Here is a 13,730-nt window from a genome sequence, read left to right on the forward strand (position 1 = left end):
TCGTTGATGATGTTGTTGTTGTTGTCGATGTTGTTGTTGTTGTCGTTGTTGTTGTTGTATTATTGTGTTATTGATGTTGTGCTGTTGTTGTCGTATTATTGTTGTGTTGTTGTTGTTGTTGTCGATGTTGTTGTTGCTGCTGTCGTTGTTGTGTTGTTGTCGTTGTCGTATTATTGTTGTGTTGTCGTGTTGTTGTTGTTGATGTTGTTGTTGTGTTATTGTTGTGTTGTTGTTGTTGATGTCGTTGTTGTTGTATTATTGTGTTATTATTGTTGTTGTTGTGTTGTTGTTGTTGTTGTATTATTGTGTTGTTGTTATATTATTGTTGTTGTTGTGTTTTTGTTGTTGTTGTTGTATTATTGTGTTGTTGTTGTTGTTGTATCTTTATGGTTATTATTGTTGTCGTCGTTGTTGTTGTGTTGTCGTTGTGTTATTGTTGTTGTTATTATTGTTGTTGTTGTCGTATCTTTATTGTTGTCGTTGTGTTATTTTTGTTGTTATTATTGTTGTTGTTGTCGTATCTTTATTGTTGTCGTTGTGTTGTTGTTGTTGTTATTATTGTTGTTGTCGTATCTTTATTGTTGTCGTTGTGTTGTTGTTGTGTTGTTGTGATGATGATGTCATTGTTGTGTTGCAGGCGCGTGGCCATGATGCGGAACCTTCTGGCTCCGTACGAGCAGCGTCCGTGGGCTCAGACCAACTGGATCCTGGTTCGACTCTGGAGGGTGAGACACACGAAGACGCGACATCACCACACAAAAGTCGCAATTTCACGAAAAAAAGTTTGAAGATTAATAAGAAAAAGTTGGAACATTAAGAAAAAGTTGGAACATTGAGAAAAAGTTGTAATATTACGACACGGCATTATGATGGTAGCTAAATTATGATAATGAAGAAAAAAGTCGTAGTGTCAAGATTAAAAGTCGTAAAATTTTTGAAAAAACTCGTGATATTTTTCGGAATTTTTTTGAAGAAAGTTTATGACGCAAAAGTCGGATTGTTTTGACGAAAAAGAGTCGATATGTTTTGAGAGAGAAAAAAGTCGTAATTAAGCACAAAAAGTTGGCAAAAGTCGGAAGATAAAGACGAAAGAAGTCGTAAATAGGCGAAAAAATCGAAAGTTTATGAGAAAAAAAAATCGTAATTTTTTGAGAAATAAAGTCGTAATATTTTTGGGAAGAATTCGTAAAATTAAGACAAAAGTTAGAACATTTTTGAAAAAGTCGGAATATTTAGATAAAAAGTCGCAGAATGTTTTGAAATTAGTCGGAACATTCAGACCAAAAAACGTGCTGGCGTATTCGTATTAAATAGTCATAATATTTTTGTAAAAAGTCGTAATATTTTTGATTTTTTTTTATAAAAAGTCTAAGATTATGACGCAAGAAGTCAAATGTTTTGAGAGAAAAAAGTCGCAATGTATTTTGGGAAGAATTTGTAAAACTAAGTCAAAAAAGTCGTAAGACTTTCTGGAAAATTCGCAATGTTTTGAGAAAAAAGTCGTATTGTATTTTGGGGAAAATTCGTAAAAACTAAGACAAAAAAATCGTAAGATATTATGGAAAAATTTGTAAATTTTGGGGGAAAAAATCGTAAATTTTTCGGAAAAAATTCGTAAATTTTTGGGTAAATTTCATAATTTTTTGGGAAAACTTCGTAAAACTAAGCCGAAAAATTCGTAATGTTTGTTTTTTGGCAAAATTCGTAATTTTTGGGGTAAAATTTGTAATTTTTGCGACGTGCTAAAATGCTAACATTCGTATTAAAGAGTCAAATGTATTTGTAAAAAGTTGTGATATTAAGACACAGACATTAAAACCTTCATTCATATAAATATGATTATTAATATTCATGTGTGTGTGTGTGTGTGTGTGTGTGTGTGTGTGTGTGTGTTCAGGGCTGCGGCTTCGGCTACAGATACACTCGACTGCCTCACCTGCTGAAAACCAAACCTGAGGACGCAAACCTGCCGAGTCTGCAGAGTGAGTGTGTGTGTGTGTGTGTGTGTGTGTGAGTGTGAGTGTGTGTGTGTGTGAGTGTGTGTGAGTGTGTGAGTGAGTGTGTGAGTGTGTGTGTGAGTGTGTGAGTGTGTGAGTGTGTGAGTGTGTGTGTGTGTGTGTGTGTGTGTGTGTGTGTGTGTGTGTGTGTGTGAGTGTGTGAGTGTGTGTGTGTGTGAGTGTGTGAGTGTGTGTGTGTGTGCGTGTGTGTGTGTGTGTGAGTGTGTGTGTGTGTGTGTGTGTGTGCGTGACTTTTTTATCGTCTGCGTCTTTTCCCTGCTGCATTTTACGACGTTTTTTACGAAATTTTTGACCCAATCCTGCGACTTTTTTTCCGACTTATCCCCTTAAATATTACAACGTTTTTTGTCAAAATTTTACGACTTTTTTTCGTCTAAATATTGCAACGTTTTTTACGACGTTTTTTTGTCACAATCTTGCGACTTTTTCACGCTAAATATCTTGAAACATTCTGACGTTTTTTATCTAATTATCACAAACTTTTTTTGTGCGAATATTGCGACTTTTTTTCCGATTTGTTTGTCCTGATCCTTCGACTTTTTTTTACCCCAAGCATTGCGAACTTTTTTGTCAAAACATTACGACATTTTTGTCCGAATCTTGCAACTTTCTTTCTTGGAATATTGCGACTTTTTTCCCGACTTTTTTGTCACAACCTTGTGACTTATTTCCGATTTCTCCCCCTAATAATCACAAACTTTTTCCCCCTAAATATTCCGACTTTTTTTACCCCAAGTATTGCGAACCTTTTTGATCTTTTTTTTTCTTGGAATATTGCGACTTTTTTTACGACATTTTTGTCTAAATCCTGGAACTTTTTCCCGACTTTTTTTTCCCTAAATATTACGACTTGTTTTACCCCGAGCATTGCGAACTTTATTGTCACAATCGTGAGACATTTTTTCCGATTTCTCCCCTTAAATATATTCCGACTTTTAACCCCGAGTATTGCTAACTTTTTTGTCCGATTCTTGCGACTTTTTTTACGACTTTTTCCCCCTAAATCTTGCGATTTCTTTTTTTTTAATATCCCGATTCTTCTCCCTCTAAACAAACTCCTCCTCCTCTGATTGGCCCAGAGCCTTTGCTAACCCCGCCCTCTCCTCCTCCTCCTCTCCTCTGATTGGCCCAGAGCCTTTGCTAACCCCGCCCTCTCCTCCTCCTCTGATTGGCCCAGAGCCTCTGCTAACCCCACCCTCTCCTCCTCCTCCTCTCCTCTGATTGGCCCAGAGCCTTTGCTAACCACGCCCTCTCCTCCTCCTCTCCTCTGATTGGCCCAGAGCCTTTGCTAACCCCGCCCTCTCCTCTCCTCTGATTGGCCCAGAGCCGTGTCCGTCCTCGCTGCTGCAGCGTCACATGGCCGAGCTGCTCGGCTCCGACCGGGAAATGGCCGCCTCCTTCCTCAACAGCGTCCTGAACCAACTCAACTGGGCCTTCTCCGAGTTCATCGGCATGATCCAGGAGGTTAGCATACGCTAGCTTATGTTAGCATGCGTTAGAGTACGCTAGGATACGTTAGTTCAAGTTTGAATACGTTAGAATACGTTAGTGTACGTTAGCATACGTAAGGTCAACTGGGCCTTCTCCGAGTTCATCGGCATGATCCAGGAGGTTAGCATACACTAGCATACGTTAGCATGTGTTAGCATACGTTAGAGTATGCTAGGATACGTTAGCGTACGTTAGCCCAACTGGGCCTTCTCCGAGTTCATCGGCATGATCCAGGAGGTTAGCATACGCTAGCTTATGTTAGCATGTGTTAGCATACGTTAGAGTATGCTAGGATACGTTAGAGTATGTTAGGACACGTTAGCATACGTTAGCCCAACTGGGCCTTCTCCGAGTTCATCGGCATGATCCAGGAGGTTAGCATATGTCAGCGTACGTTAGCATACGTTAGCATATGTTAGCGTAAGTTAGGATACGTTAGCATACATAAGGTCAACTGGGCCTTCTCTGAGTTCAACGGCATGAGCCAGGAGGTTAGCATACGCTATCGTACGTTAGCATGTGTCAGCATACATTAGCTCAAGTTACAATGCATTAGAGTACTTTAGTGTAAGTTAGGATACGCTAGAATACGTTGGGATACGTTAGCCTACGTTAGCATACTCTAGCGTACGTTAGAATACGTTAGCTCAAGTTAGGATACATTAGCGTACATTAGAATATGTAAGCGTACGTTAGCATACGTAATGTCAACTGGGCCTTCTCCGAGTTCATCGGCATGATCCAGGAGGTTAGCATACGCTAGCATACGTTAGCGTACGTTAGCATACATTGGCTCAAGTTACAATGCATGAGAGTACTTTAGTGTACGATAGGATACGCTAGAATACGTTGGGATACGTTAGCATACGTTAGAGTATGTTAGCATACTTTAGCGTACAGCAGAATACGTTAGCTCAAGTTAGGATACATTAGCGTACATTAGAATATGTAAGCGTGCGTTAGCATACGTAAGGTCAACTGGGCCTTCTCCAAGTTCATCGGCATGATCCAGGAGGTTAGCATACGCTAGCCCGTTAGCATACATTAGCGTGCGTTAGAATACGTTAGGATACGTTAGAGTAAGTAAGGGTACGTTAGCTCAACTGTGCCTTCGCCAAGTTCATCGGCATGATCCAGGAGGTTAGCATACGTTAGCGTACGCCAGTGTACGCTAGGATACGTTAGAGTACGGGAGCATACGTTAGCGTGTTAGCATACGTTAGTGTAAGTTAGGATACCTTAGAGTACGTTAGCATACATCATCGTGTTGGGATACGTAAGAGTCAATGGCATACGTAAATGCGTAAGTTAGAGTATGTTCGTGTAAATAAATATGTTAAAATACGTTAGCATACGTTAGTGCGTTAGCATATGTTCGTGCGCATTAGGATACGTTAGTGTACGTTAGAACCTCTTACAAGTGAAGAGCGCCGCTAGACACCTACGCTAAAGGCTAAATGCTAACAGCTAACCCCTGACGGCAAGCTCCCTCGTTCTTCCGCACCGCACTTTGGTTACGTAAAATGAGCTAAGCGGTGGCGGAAGAAAGGGGGAGCTAGCGGTTAGCCGTTAGCGTGCGTGACGTCATGTCCCTTCCCTCTTATCGCAGATCCAGCAGGCCGCCGAGCGCCCGGAGAGGAACTTCGTGGACACGCGTCAGCTGAAGGTAACCACGACGACGACAACATCAACAACAACAACAACAACATGGTAACTGTGTGTGTGTGTGTGTGTGTGTGTGTGTGTGTGTGTGTGTGTGTCCCAGGTGTGCGCCACGTGCTTCGACCTGTCCGTCAGTCTGCTGCGGGTCCTGGAGATGACCGTGACCCTGGTCCCCGAGATCTTCCTGGACTGGTCGCGTCCGTCGGCGGAGCTGCTCCTCCGGCGCCTCGCTCAGGTGGGCTCGCACCTGGACTCGTTAGCATACGTTAGCACATTAGCATACGTTAGCACATTAGCGTAAGTTAGAAAACGTTACTGTCTTAGCATACGTTAGCGTATGTTAGGTCACGCTAGAGGACATTAGCATATGTTTACATATGTCAGGATATGTTAGCGTAGATTGGCTTGTTAGCATATGTTAGCGTACGTCAATGTAAGGTAGCATACATTAGCGTATGTTAGTATACATTAGTGCGATAACATACGTAAGTGCGTTAGCATACGTTAGCGTAAGATAGCTACATTAGCATACATTATCCAACGTTAACGTGTTAGCATAAGGTGGCATACATTAGTGTATGTTAGCATACCTAAGTGTACGTCAAATTATATCAAACCTGGACTCAGATTATCACACCTGGACTCTCACCTGGACTCAGATTATCACACCTGGACCCAGATTAACACACCTGGACTCAGATTAACACACCTGGACCCAGATTAACACACCTGGACTCAGATTAACACACCTGGACCCAGATTAACACACCTGGACTCAGATTAACACACCTGGACCCAGATTAACACACCTGGACTCAGATTAACACACTTGGATCCAGATTAACACACCTGGACCCAGATTAACACACCTGGACCCACACCTGGACCCAGATTAACACACCTGGACCCAGATTAACACACCTGGACTCAGATTAACACACCTGGACTCACACCTGGATTCAGATTAACACACCTGGACTCACACCTGGACTCAGATTAACACACCTGGACTCAGATTAACACACCTGGACTCACACCTGGACCCAGATTAACACACCTGGACTCACACCTGGACTCAGATTAACACACCTGGACTCAGATTAACACACTTGGACCCAGATTAATACACCTGGACTCAGATTAACACACCTGGACTCAGATTAACACACCTGGACTCACAACTGGACCCAGATTAACACACCCGGACCAAGATTAACACACCTGGACCCAGATTAACACACCTGGACTCACACCTGGACCCAGATTAACACACCTCACACCTGGACTCAGATTATCACACCTGGACTCAGATTAACACACCTGGACCCAGATTAACACACCTGGACTCACACCTGGACCCAGATTAACACACCTGGACTCAGATTAACACACCTGGACTCACACCTGGACCCAGATTAACACACCTGGACCCAGATTAACACACCTGGACTCACACCTGGACCCAGATTATCACACCTGGACCCAGATTAACACACCTGGACTCACACCTGGACCCAGATTAACACACCTGGACTCAGATTAACACACCTGGACCCAGATTAACACACCTGGACTCACACCTGGACCCAGATTAACACACCTGGACTCAAACCTGGACTCAGATTAACACACCTGGACTCACACCTGGACTCAGATTAACACACCTGGACTCACACCTGGACTCAGATTAACACACCTAGACCCAGATAAACACACCTGGACTCAGATTAACACACCTGGACTCACACCTGGACCCAGATTAACACACCTGGACTCAGATTAACACACCTGGACTCACACCTGGACCCAGATTAACACACCTGGACTCAGATTAACACACCTGGACTCACACCTGGACTCAGATTAACACACCTGGACTCAGATTAACACACTTGGACCCAGATTAACACACCTGGACTCAGATTAACACACCTGGACTCAGATTAACACACCTGGACTCAGATTAACACACCTGGACTCACAACTGGACCCAGATTAACACACCCGGACCAAGATTAACACACCTGGACCCAGATTAACACACCTGGACTCACACCTGGACCCAGATTAACACACCTGGACTCACACCTGGACTCAGATTAACACACCTGGACCCAGATAAACACACCTGGACTCAGATTAACACACCTGGACTCACAACTGGACCCAGATTAACACACCCGGACCAAGATTAACACACCTGGACCCAGATTAACACACCTGGACTCACACCTGGACCCAGATTAACACACCTGGACTCACACCTGGACTCAGATTAACACACCTGGACCCAGATTAACACACCTGGACCCAGATTAACACACCTAGACTCACACCTGGACTCAGATTAACACACCTGGACCCAGATTAACACACCTGGACTCAGATTAACACACCTGGACCCAGATTAACACACCTGGACTCAGATTAACACACCTGGACTCAGATTAACACACCTGGACCCAGATTAACACACCTGGACTCAGATTAACACACCTGGACCCAGATTAACACACCTGGACTCAGATTAACACACCTGGACCCAGATTAACACACCTGGACTCACACCTGGACCCAGATTAACACACCTGGACCCAGATTAACACACCTGGACTCAGATTAACACACCTGGACTCAGATTAACACACCTGGACCCAGATTAACACACCTTGACTCAGATTAACACACCTGGACTCAGATTAACACACCTGGACTCACACCTGGACTCAGATTAACACACCTGGACCCAGATTAACACACCTGGACTCAGATTAACATACCTGGACTCACACCTGGACTCAGATTAACACACCTGGACCCAGATTAACACACCTGGACTCAGATTAACATACCTGGACTCACACCTGGACTCAGATTAACACACCTGGACCCAGATTAACACACCTGGACTCAGATTAACACACCTGGACTCAGATTAACACACCTGGACTCAGATTAACATACCTGGACTCACACCTGGACTCAGATTAACACACCTGGACCCAGATTAACACACCTGGACTCAGATTAACACACCTGGACTCAGATTAACACACCTGGACCCAGATTAACACACCTGGACTCAGATTAACACACCTGGACTCAGATTAACATACCTGGACTCACACATGGACTCAGATTAACACACCTGGACCTAGATTAACACACCTGGACTCAGATTAACATACCTGGACTCACACCTGGACCCAGATTAACACACCTGGACTCAGATTAACACACCTGGACCCAGATTAACACACCTGGACTCAGATTAACACACCTGGACCCAGATAAACACACCTGGACCCAGATTAACACACCTGGACTCACACCTGGACTCAGATTAACACACCTGGACTCAGATTAACACACCTGGACCCAGATTAACACACCTGGACTCAGATTAACACACCTGGACCCAGATTAACACACCTGGACTCAGATTAACACACCTGGACTCACACCTGGACCCAGATTAACACACCTGGTCTCAGACTAGCACACCTGGACTCAGATTAACACACCTGGACCCAGATTAACACACCTGGACTCAGATTAACACACCTGGACTCAGATTAACTCACCTGTACTCAGATTAATCCAGATTAACACACCTGGACTCACACCTGGACCCAGATTAACACACCTGGACCCAGATTAACACACATGGACCCAGATTAACACACCTGGACCCAGATTAACACACCTGGAGTCAGATTAACACACCTGGACTCACACCTGGACCCAGATTAACACACCTGAATCCAGATTAACACACCTGGACCCAGATTAACACACCTGAATCCAGATTAACACACCTGGACCCAGATTAACACACCTGGACCCAGATTATCACACCTGGACTCACACCTGGACCCAGATTAACACACCTGGACCCAGATCAACACACCTGAATCCAGATTAACACACCTGGACCCAGATTAACACACCTGGACTCAGATTAACACACTTGGACTCAGATTAACACACCTGGACTCAGATTAACACACCTGGACCCAGATTAAGACACCTGGACCCAGATTAACACACCTGGACCCAGATTATCACGCCTGGACCCAGATTAACACACCTGGATTCAGATTAACACACCTGGACCCAGATTAACACACCTGGATTCAGATTAACACACCTGGACCCAGATTAACACATCTAGACCCAGATTAACACACCTGGACTCACACCTGGACCCAGATTAACACACCTGGACCCAGATTAACACACCTGGACTCACACCTGGACCCAGATTAACACACCTGGACTCAGATTAACACACCTGGACCCAGATTAACACACCTGGACTCACACCTGGACCCAGATTAACACACCTGGACCCAGATTAACACACCTGGACTCACACCTGGACCCAGATTAACACACCTGGACTCAGATTAACACACCTGGACCCAGATTAACACACCGGGACTCACACCTGGACCCAGATTAACACACCTGGACCCAGATTAACACACCTGGACCCAGATTAACACACCTGGACTCACACCTGGACCCAGATTAACACACCTGGACTCAGATTAACACACCTGGACCCAGATTAACACACCTGGACCCAGATTAACCCAGATTACGCCCGTTCCTTCCGCAGCTCCTGAACCAGGTCTTGAACCGGGTGACGGCGGAGAAGAACCTGTTCGACCGCGTCGTCAACCTGCGACTCCCTGGTACACACACACACACACACACACACACACACACAAACACACACACACACACGCACGCGGCTAATCCTAATCCCGCGCGCTAATCTGCCGCAGGTCTGGAGAGCGTGGACCACTACCCGATCCTGGTGGCGGTCACGGGGATCCTGGTTCGGATCCTGGTGGACGGAGACCGACAGGGGTGAGGGGCCCTTTTCCCAGCATGCACTGGAAGCTAACGTTAGCGTACGCTAGCGCATGTTAGCGTACGTTAGCGTGTTACCATATGTTAGTGTAAGTTAGCATACGTTAGAGCGTTGGCATACGTAAGCGCATTAGCATACGTTAGAGTACGTTAGCATACGTTAGTGTAAGATAGCATACGTTAGTTCCTTAGCTTACGTTAGCATACGTTAGTTCCTTAACAGACGTTAGCTTACGCTAGGATACGTTAGCGTAAGTTAGCATACGCCAGCGTAAGGTAGTAGACATAAGTGTACGTTAGTGTACGTTTCCGTACGTCAGCGGGTAAGTATGTTAGCGTAAGTTAGCATACGTTAGAGTGTTAGCATACATTAGCGTAAGACAGAACACGTTAGTGTACAATAGCATATGTTAGCGCCAGGTAGCATAGGTTAGTTTAAGTTAGAATACGTCAGCGTATGTTAGCGTAAGTTAGAATACGTTAGCGTACGTTAGCGTAAGTTAGCATACGTTAGGATAAGTTAGCTCAACTGGGCCTTCTCCGAGTTCATCGGCATGATCCAGGAGGTTAGCATACGCTAGCGTAAGTTAGAATACGTTTATGTATGCTAGTATATGTTAGTGTAAGATAGCATATGTTAGTTCCTTAGCTTACATTAGCTTACGTTAGTTCCTTAGGATACGTTAGCTTACGTTAGGATACGTTAAGATACGTTAGCGTAAGTTAGCATATGCCAGCGTAAGGTAGTAGACATTAGTGTATGTTAGCGTATGTTAACGTACGTCAGCGGGTAAGTATATGTTAGCGTAAGTTAGCATACGATAGAGGGTTAGCATATATTAGTATAAGTTAGAATACGTTAGTGTTTGTTAGCGTACAATAGCATATGTTAGCGCAAGGTAGCATAGGTTAGTTTAAGTTAGAATACGTCAGCATATGTTAGCGTAAGTTAGCATACGTTAGGATAAGTTAGCTCAACTGGGCCTTCTCCGAGTTCATCAGCATGATCCAGGAGGTTAGCATACGTTAGCGTAAGTTAGAATATGTTTATGTATGTTAGTATACGTTAGTGTAAGATAGCATACGTTAGTTCCTTAGCTTACGTTAGCATACGTTAGTTCCTTAGCTTACGTTAGCATACGTTAGCGTAAGGTAGTAGACCTTAGTGTACGTTAGCATCCGTCAACGTACGTCAGCGGGTAAGTATATGTTAGCGTAAGTTAGCATACGTTAGAGCGTTAGCATACATTAGTATAAGTTAGAATAGGTTAGTGTATGTTGGCGTACAATAGCATATGTTAGCGTAAGGTAGCATACATAAGCGTACGTTAGCGTAAATTAGAATAAGTTTGCGCACGTTAGCCCAACTGGGCCTTCTCCGAGTTCATCGGCATGATCCAGGAGGTTAGCATATGTAAGTGTATGTTAGCTTACAATAGCATACGTTAGTGTAAGGTAGTGTATGTTAGCATACAATAGCATACGTTAGCGTAAGGTAGAATACGTTAGAGTACATTAGCATATGTAACCATAAGTTAGCGAAAAGTTTGATAACGTTAGTGTATGTTAGCGTAAGGTAGGATATGTAAGCAAACGTAAGCGTAAATTACAATACGTTAGCATACACCAGCGTGCGTTAAGTACGCTCATGTCTCACTACGTTAGCGTTAGTTAGGGTTAGCATAGGTTAGCATAAGTTACCTTACATTAGCATATGTTAGCATAAGTTAACGTACAATCACATACATTAGTTTTTAAAAACAACTAAATCAAGCTAACAAAAATCTGCTTTAGCCACGTTAGCATCTGTTAGCGTCTGTTAGCATCTGTTAGCGATTTCTTCCTTTAAAGTGACGCACACAAGGGATTTTTTGACGCTAAAATGGAGGTTACGATGAAAACGTTCACTTCCTCCTTCTTCTTCTTCTTCTTCTTCTTCTTCTTCTTCTTCTTCTTCTTCTTCTTCTTCTTCTTCTCCTCCTTCTTCTTCAGGGTTTCCCGCGCCGCGTCCGTCCTTCTGTCCGACCCGTGTTTCCAGCTGCACTCCATCCAGCACCTGTTGGGGGAAGGAGGCGACGCCTCCGCCGCCAACGCCGCCGCTAACGCTAACGCCGCGAACTCCGCAAACGCCGCCCGCCCGCTCGCCGCCGTGGCCCCGTCCGTCCCCGCGGCGGCCGCAAACGCCGGCGCCGCGGAGCGCAAGCACTTCTCCCTGCACGCATGTGAGTGTTGGGTTTAACCTAACCTGACTTAATTTATCTTGACTTGACTCAAGTTAACTTAGACTAAATTTAACTTAACTTAACCTGACTAAACTTGACTCAAGTTAACTTAACTTAACCTGACTAAACTTGACTTAAGTTAACTTGACTTAACTCCACTTGACTTAACTTGACTTAATTAAACTTGACTTAAGTTAACTTGACTTCACTTAATTTAACTTAACTTGACTCGACTTAAGTTAACTTGACTTAACTTGACTCGACTTAAGTTAACTTGACTTAGAGTTAACTTGATTTAAGTTAACTTGACTTAACTTGACTCGACTTAGCTGAACTTGACTAAACTTGACTTAACTTAACTTGACTTAACTTAACTTGACTTAGCTTAACCTGACTTAATATAATTTAATTTTACTTAATTTAACTTGACTTAACCTGTGTCTGTGTGTGTGTGTGTGTGTGTGTGTGTGTGTGTGTGTCTGTGTGTGTGTGTCTGTGTGTGTGTGTGTGTGTGTGTGTGTGTGTGTCTCTGTATGTGTGTGTGTGTGTGTGTGTGTGTGTCTCTGTGTGTGTGTGTGTGTGTGTGTGTCTCTGTGTGTGTGTGTGTGTGTGTGTCTCTGTGTGTGTGTGTGTCTCTGTGTGTGTGTGTGTGTGTGTGTGTGTGTGTGTGTGTGTGTGTGTGTGTGTGTGTGTGTGTGTGTGTGTCTCCCTGTGTGTGTGCGTGCGTGTGTGTGTGTGTGTGTGTGTGTGTGTGTGTGTGTGTGTGTGTGTGTGTGTGTGTGTGTGTGTGTGTGTGTGTGTGTGTGTGTAGACTCTGACTACATCAGTGTGGAGGAGAAGCTGAAGGTTGAGCTCATGTTGTCGTTTCTCACTGAAGAATCCAAACAGGCGGCAGCGACGACGGCCGTGAGTTCGAATCCCGTCAGACACACAAATGTTTTTTTTTTTGTCTTTTTGTAAAAGTTTTGTTTTTGTTTAAAAAAAATGTTTATTAATTTTGAGTCATTTTTCATATTGTATTAAACAAAAAACTAGTTAAAAAATAACCAAAAATTAATAAAATAAATAATAAAAAAATGATAAAAAAATAAAGATTTGATTAAAAAGTAACAAAAAATTATTTAAAAATTTAAAAAAATTGTTAGAAATTAATAAAAGAATATTTAAAAAAACAAATGATTAAAAATTTCAAAAACATTTGATAAAAAATAACAAAAAATGATAAAAAGAATTTTAAAAAAATCTATAAAACTAAAAATGTATGAAAAATTACTATTTTTTTTTAACAGAAATAGAAAATAACAAAAGAATGTTAAAAAAAAATTCTAAAATTGATCAAAATTTTTAAAAACATTTGATTAAAAATGTCAATAACTGATAAATCCAAAAATTGATTAAAAACAACAAAAAATAGACTAAAATTTAGACAAAATAAAACATTTTTTTTACACCAAAT

At 42.9% G+C, this 13,730-nt stretch overlaps 1 protein-coding gene across 3 annotated transcripts in view; it reads left to right on the forward strand.

Annotated features, from left to right (window-relative positions):
* The window catches only part of rnf123 (ring finger protein 123), a 47,458-nt gene that overhangs the window by 31,662 nt on the left and 2,066 nt on the right, over positions 1–13,730 (forward strand). For all 3 annotated transcript variants that reach the window (XM_083940026.1, XM_083940025.1, XM_083940024.1), the window contains exons 28-36: positions 638–725; positions 1,898–1,982; positions 3,343–3,482; positions 5,119–5,175; positions 5,275–5,406; positions 9,796–9,871; positions 9,965–10,049; positions 12,045–12,274; positions 13,086–13,180. In XM_083940026.1, coding sequence (XP_083796152.1) covers positions 638–725; positions 1,898–1,982; positions 3,343–3,482; positions 5,119–5,175; positions 5,275–5,406; positions 9,796–9,871; positions 9,965–10,049; positions 12,045–12,274; positions 13,086–13,180 — 988 coding nt within the window. The remainder of the gene's footprint in view (positions 1–637; positions 726–1,897; positions 1,983–3,342; positions 3,483–5,118; positions 5,176–5,274; positions 5,407–9,795; positions 9,872–9,964; positions 10,050–12,044; positions 12,275–13,085; positions 13,181–13,730) is intronic.

The sequence above is a fragment of the Echiichthys vipera genome (assembly GCF_963691815.1).
Source record: "Echiichthys vipera genome assembly, chromosome: Y".
NCBI lineage: Eukaryota > Metazoa > Chordata > Actinopteri > Perciformes > Trachinidae > Echiichthys > Echiichthys vipera.